The sequence below is a fragment of the Amblyomma americanum genome, chromosome 2 (assembly GCF_052857255.1).
Source record: "Amblyomma americanum isolate KBUSLIRL-KWMA chromosome 2, ASM5285725v1, whole genome shotgun sequence".
NCBI classification, from domain to species: domain Eukaryota; kingdom Metazoa; phylum Arthropoda; class Arachnida; order Ixodida; family Ixodidae; genus Amblyomma; species Amblyomma americanum.
The window spans coordinates 5,584,399-5,598,968 of record NC_135498.1 but is presented as its reverse complement, the minus strand read 5'-3'; the positions used below and the strand labels follow the sequence as shown (position 1 = coordinate 5,598,968).

Genomic DNA, 14,570 nt, shown 5'->3' with positions numbered 1-14,570 from the left:
TAAAACATGATGAAGCCTTTTTATTCAATATGAAATAATACCTAGTGCTCATTCTCATGCCTAACAACAATCATTTCATGCGAAGGCAAGTACGGCAGCTTGCTTCAAACGAAAGTATGCCCACGCAACTGATGCACTCACAGGCACCAATTTACATGAGCACTGCCAAAAGCAAAACAGCGCACAGAGAAGCTACAGTTAGCTAAAATACCTTTTTGGCATCAACATTTCGACCATTAGAGAATACAGAATGACTATAGAGAGAAAGTGAGATAAAGAGGAAGACGGAAGGCAGAGATGTAAACCAGAAGGATGTTCCGGTTGACTACCCTGCTATAGGGACTATGAAATTAATGAAACGCAGAGCTGTAAGCCCATCTTAAACCGCTTAAGCCATACAAGATGCAAAGGTCATATGCACAGCAATACAGCACTTGCCAATATCAGGATTTCAGTACGACATGCCAAGAAGATCTTCTGTAAGAGAATTAGGTCAAACAAAAAAAAAAATGGCCTTAAAGCCATACTGGCATGAATCAAATTTTCATTTACATTGTGCACTCCCAGGCCAACTGAAATGGAATTGGAACAACTCAAATGCAAACATAAAAATGCAAAAACAATAGAAAAGGGAAAATAAAAATAAATGGTGCTTGTTGTTGTCCCCTTCAAAACCTAACCATCATACTCACAAAGTTATGGTTAACCAAACAGGTCACTAAGCTTTCAAAACTAAAATCCACTCCTTCCGTTAGTTGTTTTGAATTGCCTGGTTTGCATTTCACTTGTCCCAAACAGCACAAGCAAGCAAGGTGCCAGCTGTGCAATTTCTGTTCTGCAGTGCTGTGTGCCCACATGATGGCAGCATATCACAAAGCAGCTGCCAACTTGAGCAATCCCGACTCTGAAATAGAAACTACAAGTAGAGGCCATTGGCCATGACCACAGCACTGAAGCAATGGTCCAAGGCATGCATCTTGTACTCACAGCACATTTTTTTTTTCAGTTGATGGGAGTTTTATAAACAATTTTTCCAAGTTGCAAACATTCATTCAGCCTGCCATACAACTTGCCTAAGGTGCCATCAATGTACGCATCCTCCATTTTCTATGACTCATACAGCACTTCACTTTTTCTCCCAGAAAGCACTCACATACACCAACTTTACTTGATGTTCTTTGAAAAAGACAATAATCACCTTGAGCACAAGTGTCATGTGTGCTACACAGCACAATAAATACAACTAAGAAATAAGATAAGAATAAAGGCCCACTGAGAAAAAAACACCTTAGCACATAGTGATCGGGCTGTCACCCTGAATGCACATTGTTGTCAAAACAACATGTGAGCATACCAAATGCATTTCTTGAACACATGCAGAAAAGAAAAAAAAGATTCACTGTAGTACAGCCCTCAGGCATCAACTACCATTAAAAAGCACATTTTCTAAATGGCCACCAGGAACATAAAGAAAAAAAGAAAGTAAAGTGAAGAAATAGCCAGGAATACTTGGATGCATTCAATTATTTGAACCTTGTTTCTACATTGCACAGCCTGGCAGTTTTAAGTAATAAAGAGTGAACCTAGAACAAATGCAACAACACAAGTCAATGCACTAAAGTTTGCATTATATGATGAAAGGAGACCTTCTAGCAGAACTGATAAAATGAATATGGTACAAAATGAAGGCTCTGGTCTCAATTCTTCCAAGACATAAATGTACCACAAGGCAGATGGTTAAAACAAAATGATTTGCCTTATTGAGAAATATTACACAAAACAAAAAGACACCATTTCCTACTTGGCAACAGTAGTATCTTAGATTGTGGGTAATGAACTATGAGCATTCAAATAGGGAAAGTTTCAGAGTCAAGACATAGCACCCCAGCATCATTACCACATAAAAGGTGGCTCCAAACCAAAGTTAAGCTCGAACTTTCTCGGTTATTCACTAGAAATTCTTCAATACATCAGACCACCTGGATGAGTACACACATCAAGTACAATTGGTGAATACCCGACGCATGTGTCTAAAACAGGTTACACCCATTCACTGCTTCTACAAGGCCTGCTATGCTAAGGTGTTTATCTGTCCATTCCATGCAGTGAAGCAACACATCACTAGTAAGTTTTGCTATAATCTGTATAGTAGATGCAAAAAAAAGTGCACACACTTTCAAAATGGGCCCGGCTGTGGGAATGATTGTCCTTCTCGTGGTTTGCAATGCATCCTTTCCTGGCAGCGGCTGTCGTGCGATGCACTCCGGCTGTGCATGTGAGTGGCACACGAAGCATCGGGTGGTCGGAAGCCCTGAGCCTCCAGTCGAGCCACCTGCCTGGCAACGCTCTGCCGCGGGATAGTGTGCACTGCTTCTGCATATGGCTGCACAGTCACTGAACCGTTTGTCATTGGATCTGCACCCGCAAACTCTGCCATCCGCTGCCTGTCTGTTTTTGAGGAAGTGGACGAGGAAGAACAAGGTGATTCCTTCTGCTGATCAGACACTGCACTGGCTGGTTCGGTCCTCACTGGTCTGCACTTCACAGTGATGACCACGGGACAGGCAGAGGAGTGGTTCCTGGGAGTTGACGTGGCTGGTGGAAGATCCAAAGAGCAAGGCCGAGTTCCATCCTTCACCATTCCCACAACAGGAACAGCCGATTCCAGCACCACCTGGGTGCCTGGAGGATCATGTGCCTCGCCATTGCCTTCCGGTGCTCTCCTCAACACCGAGCCATCCCACGATGGCAGAGAGAAGAGTTTCCGTTTGCCCGCTTTTTTCCTAGCGGGCTTTCCTACCACAGAAACTGCTCCGACATCCTGGTGGGTGGAAGAAGGGTGCTGCGCCTCTGTCGGAGCAGACAGGCGTTCACAGGCACCATAGTTTGCAGGTAACTCCTGCTCTTCCTGTGGACCCGAGTTTGATGCCTTGGTTCCCCTGGTGCGACTGTTGTCTGACTCCATGCCTGAACTGTGGCCCAGGCAGCAGGAAGTAGCAATGCCCTCAGCAGAGGATGACGCTCCAGTTGTGGAGGCCTTCTTAGAGGTTTTGCGCTTTGGCAGAGAGAAGCGCTTGAGCCTTTGCAGTGTCCTGTCTAAAGAGTGCCTGGCTTTCGGTGGATCTGCAACGGTGGCTGGCTGCGAAGCTTGCCTGACCTCAGGAACGTCGGCAGAGGCACTGGACTCGCTGCTGGTTGGGCTGAACGCTCCTTGACGGTCGTCAGCGCTGGCAGTGCAACTGGACGTCGTCTCACTTCCTCCCTCCTCCTCTTCCCCTGCCCAAGAAGTCGGATCAGGATACACATTGTTGTTCTGGTTTGGAGGAGGAGCCTGCAAAAGGAGTCACCAATTCACGCCCGGTCCCTGACAGACAGTCTGAGTTCACTTACTGGCAAAAATATTTGTTTTTCACTGCTGAACAAATGTTACATGATGTGAATTTCATTATGTCAGGTGCATGTATTCTGGCCCCTTTCAAGTTAACTCGAGCATTTGGTTCCCAAGCGCATTTATGCCAATTTAAGCATCCAACTGTGAGCTCCAAAACTGAAAAAATAAAAGGTTTAGCACTTCTTACTCATGATATTGTCGCCACTCAGTTCTTCTTTCGCTTATGTTCAACTTTCAGCCAGCCAGAGAAGAAATGCATTCACTGAAGGCAGACAAGCACCAACAGATAAAGATTACAAAACAAACACTAGTGAGTGCTGCATCTCCCATCTACCCATGTTCGACACTATCATTGTTTTCAGGGGCAACAGCCTTGTCCAATTTTATTCTGGCTGCATCCATGCAAGATGGCACACTTTGCATCTGCAGTTGTTTAAGTTATGAGGCCACTTTTCTGGAAAAAATGTTTAATAGCAGATGAAACAGAAAATTAGTTGTCTGTCTTGATGGCAGACACGGGTCTTGAAATGACAAAAAAAAAAAATCAATTTTTTTCAAAAATGACACATTTCAATTCTATACATGCTCTAAAGCACCTACCTACAAAGTTTGAAGGCCTAAGTCAACCTCCAACTACTACAAAATTTATCTATCTCACTCCTCCGAAACGCCAAAATGGCGATTTGGGAGCAAAACGCACCAGAATTTTACGCCCATCATTTCCTGCAACCACGTCCTCAGTGGCTGCCATCTTGGTCTCGTTCAAAAGCTGGTGCTCTTCCCTACATCAGACATTAATCACTAATGTGAAATCCCCTTGGCACATCGGCATTCCGCCATTTCCTGAGACCTCTTCAATGGCTTTTGAATGGCGGGCACACGCACTTGTGATTTCCTCAGCTTCGTATTTTTTGCCAACAATAGGTTTTTGTATGTGTTCGTGTTTTTACGATGGAATTTCAATTAATCTTATACGGCTGAATTCAGAAATAACTAAACTATGGAGCTATGCTTTTTTTCCATGGCTGAGTCAAACATCAAATTTGGTGACCAATAGGATAAGATAGGAATAACTCTATTAAACTGCTGGCAACCGATGGTTGAATGCATCGTGACGCTGGCCAAGGGTCGACCAGGGGTTATGCCTTACTCTGCACTACCCCAGTTTGGCCTGTTTGTGGTGGGTCACGAGGCTTGTGCTTTTCGGGTCTCATCAAGTCCAAAGAATTGGTCGGCAACTGTATAACGTCAACTGTTCACGGGTGTTTTAAAGTCCTGCTGCTCCTCGTTAAGGACTTCCCTGTTTGTACTCAATCTGAAAGCCATGCAAAGTAAAGTGCTCTATGTGCAAGTCCTGTGGTCCTGAGTCTGTGCTCCACCTGGCTGCACTTGGCAGCTTTCCAGCTGCAATACACAGCACTGTAGTGGCTACTCACCTGCAAGCTGAGCCGCTTGTCGCCATCCTGCACCAGGCGTCGTGCGGATGGTTCACAGTGCGAAAGCCGCCGCCGCGCCGCTTGGTCTCCGACGAGCACGACAGTCACGTGTCGTAGGCCGTCCTCATAGTAGGCGTCTGAGCGAATCGCTCGCTGCTGCTGGGGCGGCTCCCCTACCTCGCTGCTAGTCGATGAACCACCACACAGCAGCGGAGGTGTAGCCGAGGCAACACGATGCAGTGGCTCGACAGGGGTTGGCACAACATCCTGCATGCATTTCTTAGAATTAGTTTGCAAACACTTCCCTCTAGGAATTAGTTTCATCTATGCGGTACTTCTCCAATTCAGTACAAAAGCTACAGAAGCGCGTCAAACAGAAGAAATGAGGTTGGACTATGATGTGGCCTACGAGGTTGTTTCCCTTGCCATGGCTCCATAAACCATGCAAGTAATGAAATTCCAAATTAAGGAAGCTGCTCATGTGACATACATATGGCCAGGCAAGTTAGTTCAGCAAAAGTGACCAGGCCAAAACGCAAGAGTTTCCATTATAGTAATGCACAATAAGGTGCTTTCCTTCTGAAACCAAAGTAATTCAGTGTGCCAAGGTCATCATGTAAGAGCCTAGCATATGATCATGGACTCGAGCCAATCAGGCGCTCCTTCACATTGTGCTTTTCACAGTAATAGCATGGCTTTAGAACGTGATGTTGCAAATGCTACACTGTAATATGCTATAGAATAGGAGTTCTCCAGCTGGGTTCCAGAGAACCCTTTGGTTCCTTGGTGTGCTTTTTGGGTTTCCTGAGCCCCTAAATCCATGCATTCTTCGATGCCCACCTTCACATCAGCCACTTTATTTTGGGACTAATCATATAATAAGAATGCTTCACTATGCAGCTGGTCATTACTAATTGGATTTGGGCATTTTATGAAAAGCCTTTTTTGTATGCAGGTTAGAGAGAAAGGGATGGAAGCCAAGACACGTGCATGGGGGTTCTCACCACATTTTGAAACCATTAGGGTTTCCCAAGGATAAAAAGACCGAGAACTCCTGCTGTAGAACAACCAACAGTGCCTCAGTAAAAATCCAAATCAATAAGTTTATACAGATAAGGGTTCGATGAAAGTTCATTTGGTTAGGCATTAGTTGAAAAATAAAGTCAGTGATCAAGTCAAAGTAAAAATTACATATTGGAACTGGTATGAGCTCCTTGTTCACAAAGGGCTATAGGACAAGCAGTAAAAATTTAAATGCACAGTATATATACAGCACTATATGTAAAATATATGCTGCGTATTTAAATCTCGGCTGCTTGCCCTGTTACCCTCTTTGTGAACAAGGAACCTGTACAGGTTCCGAAACGTCATTTTTACTTTGCCTTTGTCAGTGAATGTTATACTTTTTCTTTATGACCTGTTTAACACACATGGGTAACTAGGCATATAAGGTGCCCTGATGCACCAGGCTTTGCTGTACCAGAAGGGTGAATTCTACCGTACAAGTGTGGCTATCACCATTCTCCACCATAATGTCATTGCATTTTAACGTAGAACAGCATTCACTCCTGCTTCTACGCTGTTTTCGCATCAGCTGCTTTAATCCTACAGTCCTTGTCTAAAAGAATCCAGATATTATGTCTTTTAAGCTGCAGGCAACAAACAAAAAGTTGATGGCAGAAACAAAAACCTCGGAGTCAATGCGCGCAACCACATGTCATATAGTGCTGCCCGCGAACCATCTACCACTGCATAGTTTCATTTTTCCACCTTGAATCATTCACACTTCAGTCATAGCAACGATAAAACTGAACTGACAGCTGCAACAAAATTCATGTCAACCGCAAGCGTGCCTGGCGTCGGCATGGGTACAGCACACCAGAAGCCACCGAACACAATGACGGTCAAGCGTAGATGGAGTGTCAAGCTTCATTTTCACCGGTGTGCTGTTGTAGTTGCACAAGAGCTAACTGTACATTGTCAAAATTCTGGTACGTGTTTCCTGCCCGATAGGCCGGGACTGGCTCAGGAAAATGTAGCAGCTGGGAAAATGCAGCATCCAGGAATGCAACAGCGAAGTTCTACTGTACATCTGTGACTGCTCAAACTCTTGAATGTATCTGCAATGTAAGGGAAGCTGCTATACGCTATAAAAAGCCTTGACACCCCTTGTAGTTTCTAAAGAACAGCGTGGAGCTGGTGACAGTGCATATAGCAGAGCTCTCTCTATATCTCTCTCCCACACACGCACACACACACACTTATAGCAATGCTCACCTGCTGATGTCGGTCAAGGAGCACAGGCGGAGCATCATACGGGGGCGGGGCCTCTCCAGGGGGCACGTAGGCCTCAGGAGGCTTCCAGAACGTGTACGGAGGTGGAGGATCGGGACAAAATGCACCCAGGAAGCCAACACCCTGCTCCTCCAGTGCTAGCTGGCGCGCAAGGCAGGCCTCTTCAAGGCTGGCTGCTGCTCGGCACCCATTCAACCCTGGCAGCAAACAATGTGCGGTGCGTCAGCAGAAGAAAGAGGAATGCTCAAAAGCTTGTTTTATCCAGGCCCACTTACTAGAAGAAAAAAAAACTGAAGGGGACACTTAAGCTACACATTGAGGGTAATGACATGATAGCATCAATGGGTTAATGCCCCAACGTGGAGAATTGCTCATTCTCTACTTTACATTCATAGATCCATTGCAGAACTCACAAACTCCTGGCACAGCGGTGCAATGCACCTCTGTCCTGCAATGGCCCGTGCTGCCACCCGTGGGGCTTGTGCGACCCAGGCTGCTCCTCCTGACCAACTTCTCGTGACCAATCATTAATTTAACTGCCACCTGCTATGGTGGGCAGTTTAATCACAAACCTAGGTTGCTTCTCTGGAGATTTTTCATGTATTTTTCACTCATGGCCACGGGCAACGACGACAATGGGCGCCGACTTTTCTGCGACACGGGCTGCTCGTTAAAGCTATCGCGTTAAAATAGGGGGGGGGGGGGGGGGGGGGGAGGTACGAGCACATGTCGAATGGATACAATGTGACATGGGGAATTAAGACAGTGTGCACCGCAGCAGTCTCGCAGAAAGCCTTTTCACACCTCCCTGCTACACTTGCCTTTTGAAATTGCACATTGACAGCACAAATGAGGGAAACTTTAGTTGAGTGAGTTTCAGTGGTGAGGACACTTCCATCCAGGCGATACTTGGCGAACCCTTGATACAGCCTGTCTACACTTGGCTCAAGGCATGGCTTCAAGCATTCCTGTATGCAAACTGTGTTTCAACTCTATTGCAAGCCAGTTCATTTTCCTAAGGGCTGATTATCAACATGTGAGACACTGCAAAATTCAGGGTTTGTGTTCGTGTTTTTTTCCGTTTTCATTTCAGATGTCGTGTTCATACTTTGACTATATACAGCAGAACTTCGGCCTTGCAGTAAATGTACATTTTAATTTCCAACAACAGACAAGTCTATGTGCATTACCCAGTTCCTCACAGCATTTACCACGAGAGATTCAAGTGCAAACAGGCAAGCAAGCAGCTTCTGAGATACATCTTCATTTTACATCTTACAACATCAATGTGAATGCGAGTCTGTATATTAGTAAAAAGTGCACAGTGCACGAGAGCAAGAGAGGAATGGTGCCAAGAAACTAACTGCGTATCATGACCAGCAGGCGCCTCTTGCGTAGTCGGTGGATCATGAACAGCAGCAGGGCCACGATAAGGAACGATGCCACTGTGCTGGCCACCATCCGCAGGCCCAGGGTGGTGGCACTCTGCACATCTGCTCCTACCACCAGGGAGGCCCAAACGGATAATTTCAGTAGCAGAAAAAAGGACCAACCAAGAGCTTTAAGTCTGAGTGACCATTTACCTAATTAAATAGCAGCTGACCATCTACTAATTGTTTTTCACACAAGGGCACTAAGAGACAATCCCAGCAACTCATCAGCCTGTGAAGCTCCCAAAGAAATGGTTGTTATTTAATTCCTGTTTGATACAGATGCCAAAAATTAGACTTAAACTCAGCCCAGAGAGGTGAAAAAAACAATTAAAATGGCAAGTGTAATATAGTGAATGTAAAGGGCAAGTAACGATGACAGCGCTGAGGGAACACATTTCTCCTAGGCAGAGCTTCCTTGTCTGAGGTAACCAAGAACTAAATAAAATAAGTAATAATCTATCAAAAAGTTTGCAAGTTTTTTATGGCTGCAGCAGCACATTATATATATATATATATATATTTTTTTTTTCAATCTCCATTGCATCTCAGTCGAGAAAACATAGGTTGCAAAGGCTGTGAATGAAGCAGCCTCCAGCATTAATTGATGTCCTAAAGCAGCTCTAAAAAATTCAACTAAACAAGTATAATCATCGCTGCAAGAACCTACTGGCCACAAGCATCAGAACAAGACTTGGCTTCGGCTTCCTGAAGTGAAACCCTGTAAAATCACTGCCCACTCCAGCAACCTTCCTAGCCCCAACACTTCTTGGATCCCAGCACAACTTTTAATAACACAACCTCTCTCCTTAAAACCAGGTGGCAGCCATGGAAGCAAACCAACAGCCAGCTACAACACAGGAATGATAGAGTTGTTATAAAAGCTTGTCTGCACTCTATAATACTACACACAATATTCATGTTAGTAACATTTTTTTTTTATTTATTGAGACCTCAAAGGCCCCATTGAAGGGGTACTGACTTGACTTCACATGTGCTTGTCAAGCAGGCATTGCTACTTTCAAACCGCAGAGAACTGCAGGCCTATCAGTCCGTGGCTCTCTCAGTAAATGTCGTGTGAGCTAGGCCACATGTTCGGTCCTTTCCCCTCGTGTTCCGCAGTTGACACATACGCTGCTAAGAGACTCTCATTCCCTCCAAGGAGATAAAAATCAAGGAGACACTCCCAGTCTAGCTGGAGCTCACAGCACATATTTGTGCCTGGTGAAAAGTACTGCCTTTGGATAAAGTGGCTTGTGACTATTCAGGGGCTTGGTAGCAGAGGCAATGATGAACAAAGGTAATTCAAAACAATTTACTTCACGGACATGAGTCAGTGTCAACCCTGACATTCCAGCTTTCTTTATTTGTGAATTCATTTATTCACAGACACTGCAAGCTTGAACAGGACACTGGAAAAGTGTGACAAGGTTGACACAGCAAAAGGAGACATGATACCAAAGTGTAGCCGCCTAAACCATAAGTAAAGTAAGACACAAAAATGATGATATCAGGCAATAAGAAAACTTCCACAACTGTCTCAAATGGATCATCACAGGTGCACAATTTCAACACTGCCAGCTACATAACTTGCATAATTGCCGACTGCTCGGCTAAATAAAGAAACCATATTTCCTAGGGCTTGGGAAATAGTGTGTGTTCGGCTGCAAAGGCCTCCTCTAAATTTAAAAACTGAAAACCCTATGGTACAATCAGGCGAAAAACTGCATTCCAGCACATGCATGCCTTCTCTTCCCTACTTTCCATCACTTTAGCCCACATATTCCTGCACGGGGCAGCCCAACGGGCAAAGAGGTCTGATGGGTCCCCCTGCTCTTCTTTTCTCCAATTTTCCTCCCCACTTTAAAATAGGCATGCCGACAAACAGACACAGAAAAGTAGCCCACCATCGGGTGAGCCCAGCGTGGTGCCATTGCAGGCATAGTCGCAGCATTCGCCTGAGCCCCTCAGGTACGGCTGGTGGCAGTGGGCCGGAGGGTAGCACGAGGTGATGGAGCAGGAGTCAGGCCGCCCACGCTGGCAGGTGCACTGCTCACATGGGTCCTTGCCTTCAGGAGTGTAACGGTCGCCATGCTCCACAGGAGAGCCCCTCCTGTCCACACAGCCGCCTGGTAGGGGCAGCCCATCTGGATACAGATAAACGTGGGAGGGGAGAAAGCACATTATGTAATTGCCTGTGAGAATCAAGGACCCCCCAGGCGATACACAGAAAGTTATGTAAAGACAGCCGTGGGAACTCATTTTTTAAGCCTGTTTTGGCAACTCATGTGGAACCTTCATTCAGAGGAAACCAAAGTCATTGCAGACGCCACTTGAAGACCTAGTAGAGCTATGAGAGATTCACCACTGCATGCACGTGCACACAGCTCGCTAATGTCACTGGGAATGCTTTCAGAGCAGAGCATTCTGTTTCTCCATACTTCTATTTCTCTGCATTTGCACTGCCATTACTACAGTAAACTTCAGCCTTCAACCTATGTACTAATTACGGTCAGCAAATGTTATGCCACAAGCTGCCCAGCTTACTGAATGATCTTTCTAGATTTAATATCCATGTGCTTACTTGTGCTAGAAATCTGTATGAAGTGTTTTTGCGCTCATGACTGCCTACAGTTGTGTTTCTACTTTTGTTTTCCTTTCCTTTCTACCTTTATTTTTCATGCATTTCTGCATATTTTTAATCATTATGTGAATTTTGCCTATGGTCTTTCGTTCTTCTTTTTCGTTTTTTATTTAACAAGTTTCTCTCCTGCCCTGCTGCTGCCACTGTAAATGAAATTTAGGGCCAGTCAAGCTGCCTTCTTGGCAGCTTTCCCCCCTTGTTTTCCACCACAACCTGCTTGTTAGTGGAAAAATGAATAAATCAAATAAATCAATCATTCACATAATTTCGGTACCAGCTGTGTAAAGCAGTAGTTGCACAAAGTTTCAACACTCTGCAGCTACCAGAATAAAAAAAGGCAAGTAGTCTAGTGTTGTCTTAATTGCAGTCTAAATTATATTTAATTTAGTTTAGACTGCAAATAAGACAACTAAACCCTCCATTAGTTTTTGAGGAAAGGAAAGGCCCATAACTGGCTAACTGGGTCAGTGGACACCTCAATCACTCTATGAGATGGGGGTGGTGTCCACCTACAAATTGAGGCAGTTATGTGCCCTTCCTTTCCTCAAAACCATGAGAGGGTCTTGACAGGTTGGTTTTGAGAAAAGGGAAGGCACATAAATGGCTTCCTGGGTCACTGAACACCTCAATCACATTACAGCTGTACTTGTACCCTCTAAGCAATTTGGCTTGTACACAGCTATCACCACTTTCCCTATAAAATAAAAAAAATACTAGCTCTTATGCAAGCTGTACCTTTATTTATGATTCCTTGCAAATTTTATAGCCATAGATTTTATTGCAACTAGTGTACAGCCAACTTTAAGAAACCATTTTCAAAGCCTCGCCCGACCTTAAATGAAATTGCAACAGATATAGACAATTGTTAGCAGAAGGAGACGCACTGCCCTGATAGTGTTGCTCTTCAGTTAATTCTCTTTTTCTGTAATCATAACAAGCACCCTTAAGCTTTTATCGTGTTTGTTTCCCTACTGATGGGAGAGCAATTCTCTCACTCAAAATAACTCCAGATGCCAGCACGCTTAACAACACTTTACCCCAAAGGGGAAAATTCCTGGTCCTGCCAATGCACAACTCATCAGCATACTTGTTTATTCACTGTAGCCACTGGATGGCGGTGTTTAGGGACAGACAGGATTAGCCTTACAGTGGTCTGTCAGCAACTGCTCCACCTCAGTCACTAATTAAATGAAGGTACGAGCTGCTCAGCACCACAGCATGCCCATTTGCTACAACATACTCCTCGATGCCCTTCACAATGGTAGTGAACATTCAAGCAGTGAAAGTGAACAAGAAAATTCATACATCGAGCCCTTCAGCTGCTGTAATCAAAGTTCCACAGCTGAGATACTAGGTTTCTGGGTAGAGAGAGTGCAGGAAAACGGGATTCTTAACAGTGCAAAAAAAAGTGAACAATGGTTAAGGGGAGCCTCAGTCCACTAGCTAGCGTTTCGACAAGAAGACTTGTCTTCGCCTTGTGGACAAGTCCTTTGGTCGAAACGTTGGTTAGCGGGCAAGGGTCCTCCTCTAACCTTGTTTACTTTGCTTTGTATTGACACTTGGTTCCCCGCTATCCAACTAAGAAAACAGCACTAACATGAACACAGCCAACAACATGCTGCAGAGAAATTCTCGAACATTCTGCCACTACATCAGAAACAAAATTCTTGACTCTTGTTAAAGGTGTGAGCACGAGTATGGATGACATGTTAGTGAACCAATAGCATTATATAACTACTAGTGTATCAACTCTGCCACACTAAAACTGGCACAAGCCCCCGCAACTCCAAGCCTATGAAGAATGCACATTCTCAATACAGCCAGCTTCAGGCACTTTCCGTTCCAGCACCAGGCTGCACCTAGTGACATTGACCTGAGGAGCAAAAAGAGACCAAGCACAAGCCACCAGAGATCCCTCTCTGCCGTTGCCCTAAATGTATTCATTCACTTAGATGCATTATATTTCATGCCTCAAAATCAGCAGCTCCAAGCTGTCATGAGACATTTCCATGCAAACGGACGCCTTTTCCTTTTAAATTTATCAAAACATGAGTGCCAACAAGCTAAGTGACGCACTTTTAGCAAAAAAAACGTCATGTACAAACACTTGGATGAATGTACAAATACTTGGACGAATAAAAAAAAAAGCCTCGCATGTCTCGCGGATAAAGCAGTTGGAGGTTTAGAAAGAGGAACAAGCTGCCTGCGACTGCAAAACACCTCTCCCCAGAACTGCCGTAGAGAGTTAACATTCTCGGCATAAGCAAGCACCATCGAGATATGTCTTCATTCGAAGTCATCCTCTCGCCAGCGACGCATCAAATCGGCACCGTCGCAACATGGGTTATTAGTTTGGGCCAGCGCTGGCGACTGGGTATCTCAAAAGTGGCGGCCAAGCAGCGGAGATCTCGAACAATGCCGCTTCTTCCTCCTTTGTCCACCGCGCGCGCGAGATATTCAGGTTACGCGGCTGACTGTACTTCCGGAACGACCTCCCACGCTCGACTGACCGTATCCCGGCGTCGCCGTCTGCGAGCAGAGTTCGTTTTGGTTTTTCGCCGCCGGCTTTGCCGCGGTCGACGCGACGGCGATCGTCTTTCGAAACCGCCACCCGTGCCTCGCGCGGCGTTGTCAAGGCAGCGTGGTCCCGTTTCGAGGGATGCCGCCGACGTGACGCGAATGACAACCCAGATGTTTGTAAGCAAGCCCCGCGCGACCCTTCCAACACAGCCGTGGCGATGCAACTACGCCTACGACGCCCTAATTTGGACTACAATCATGCACAGCAGTTGACGTACACCAAATGGGTACACGAGCGCCTTGAACGCATAACACGAGAAGCTACTCACCCTTATGAACAGCCATTCCGGAGAACGAAAGGGGAACGCTGTTGTGAGCAGCAAGGCGCTTGACCAGAGCACTGGCTCTCCGAAAGTCAATGATCGGACCGTCAGTACAAGGCCGGAAAGTTGGACGGCCTCAAAGGCCGCTGCTAACACGAGCGCGCTGCTTAGGTAAGCGGAAAATATTACGGCGAAGGACATTCCCGGTATCACTCACCCATCATCACGGTCACTCAGTATTTTCCGAGGTCCAGTTCCGAGGTTGGCAAGTTTCCGAGGAGACGGTCCGGTTAATCAACTCGGTTCCGTAAACAGTCCGCGAGGCGAGACAGGCCGTCATAGTTGGCACCACAATTACACGAACGCACTCGTGATAGATCAGAAGACGACATAGATTTCAAGACACTGTGATTTCGTAGGGCGGCCTCAAAGCGTCTACGCTCCATGTTCGTGCCGAAGCCGCCCAGTCACAGCACTCCCATGCAGTTCCTCGGTCTTGATCCCTCTCCCAGCGCTCCCAAATGGCGTCTT

At 45.7% G+C, this 14,570-nt stretch overlaps 1 protein-coding gene across 3 annotated transcripts; it reads right to left on the bottom strand.

Moving 5' to 3' along the window:
• Window positions 1–14,561, bottom strand: LOC144120471 (uncharacterized). Of its 3 annotated transcripts, none has more exons than XM_077652897.1 (6): window positions 14,257–14,561; window positions 10,460–10,699; window positions 8,487–8,621; window positions 7,105–7,319; window positions 4,828–5,094; window positions 1–3,331 (listed from the first exon to the last, which is right to left on the bottom strand). In XM_077652897.1, the coding sequence occupies exons 1-6, from the start codon at window positions 14,261–14,263 to the stop codon at window positions 2,177–2,179; spliced, it is 2,019 nt and encodes a 672-aa protein (XP_077509023.1). In that variant the 5' UTR covers window positions 14,264–14,561; the 3' UTR covers window positions 1–2,176. The 3 variants fall into 3 exon arrangements, with proteins under 3 accessions (XP_077509023.1, XP_077509021.1, XP_077509022.1); XM_077652895.1 differs by having other exon boundaries at window positions 14,046–14,548; XM_077652896.1 differs by lacking the exon at window positions 14,257–14,561 and adding an exon at window positions 14,046–14,185 and having other exon boundaries at window positions 8,487–8,615.
• Window positions 14,562–14,570: the final 9 nt, after the last annotated feature.

Excerpts from the sequence above, each read along its gene's own strand:
- LOC144120471 (XM_077652895.1), bottom strand. Across the intron at positions 7,320-8,486 it reads CCTGCTGGTCATGATACGCA|GGTTGAATGGGTGCCGAGCA; the intron begins GTTAGTTTCTTG and ends GTTTGCTGCCAG. Across the intron at positions 3,332-4,827 it reads ACAAGCGGCTCAGCTTGCAG|GCTCCTCCTCCAAACCAGAA; the intron begins GTGAGTAGCCAC and ends CTCCTTTTGCAG.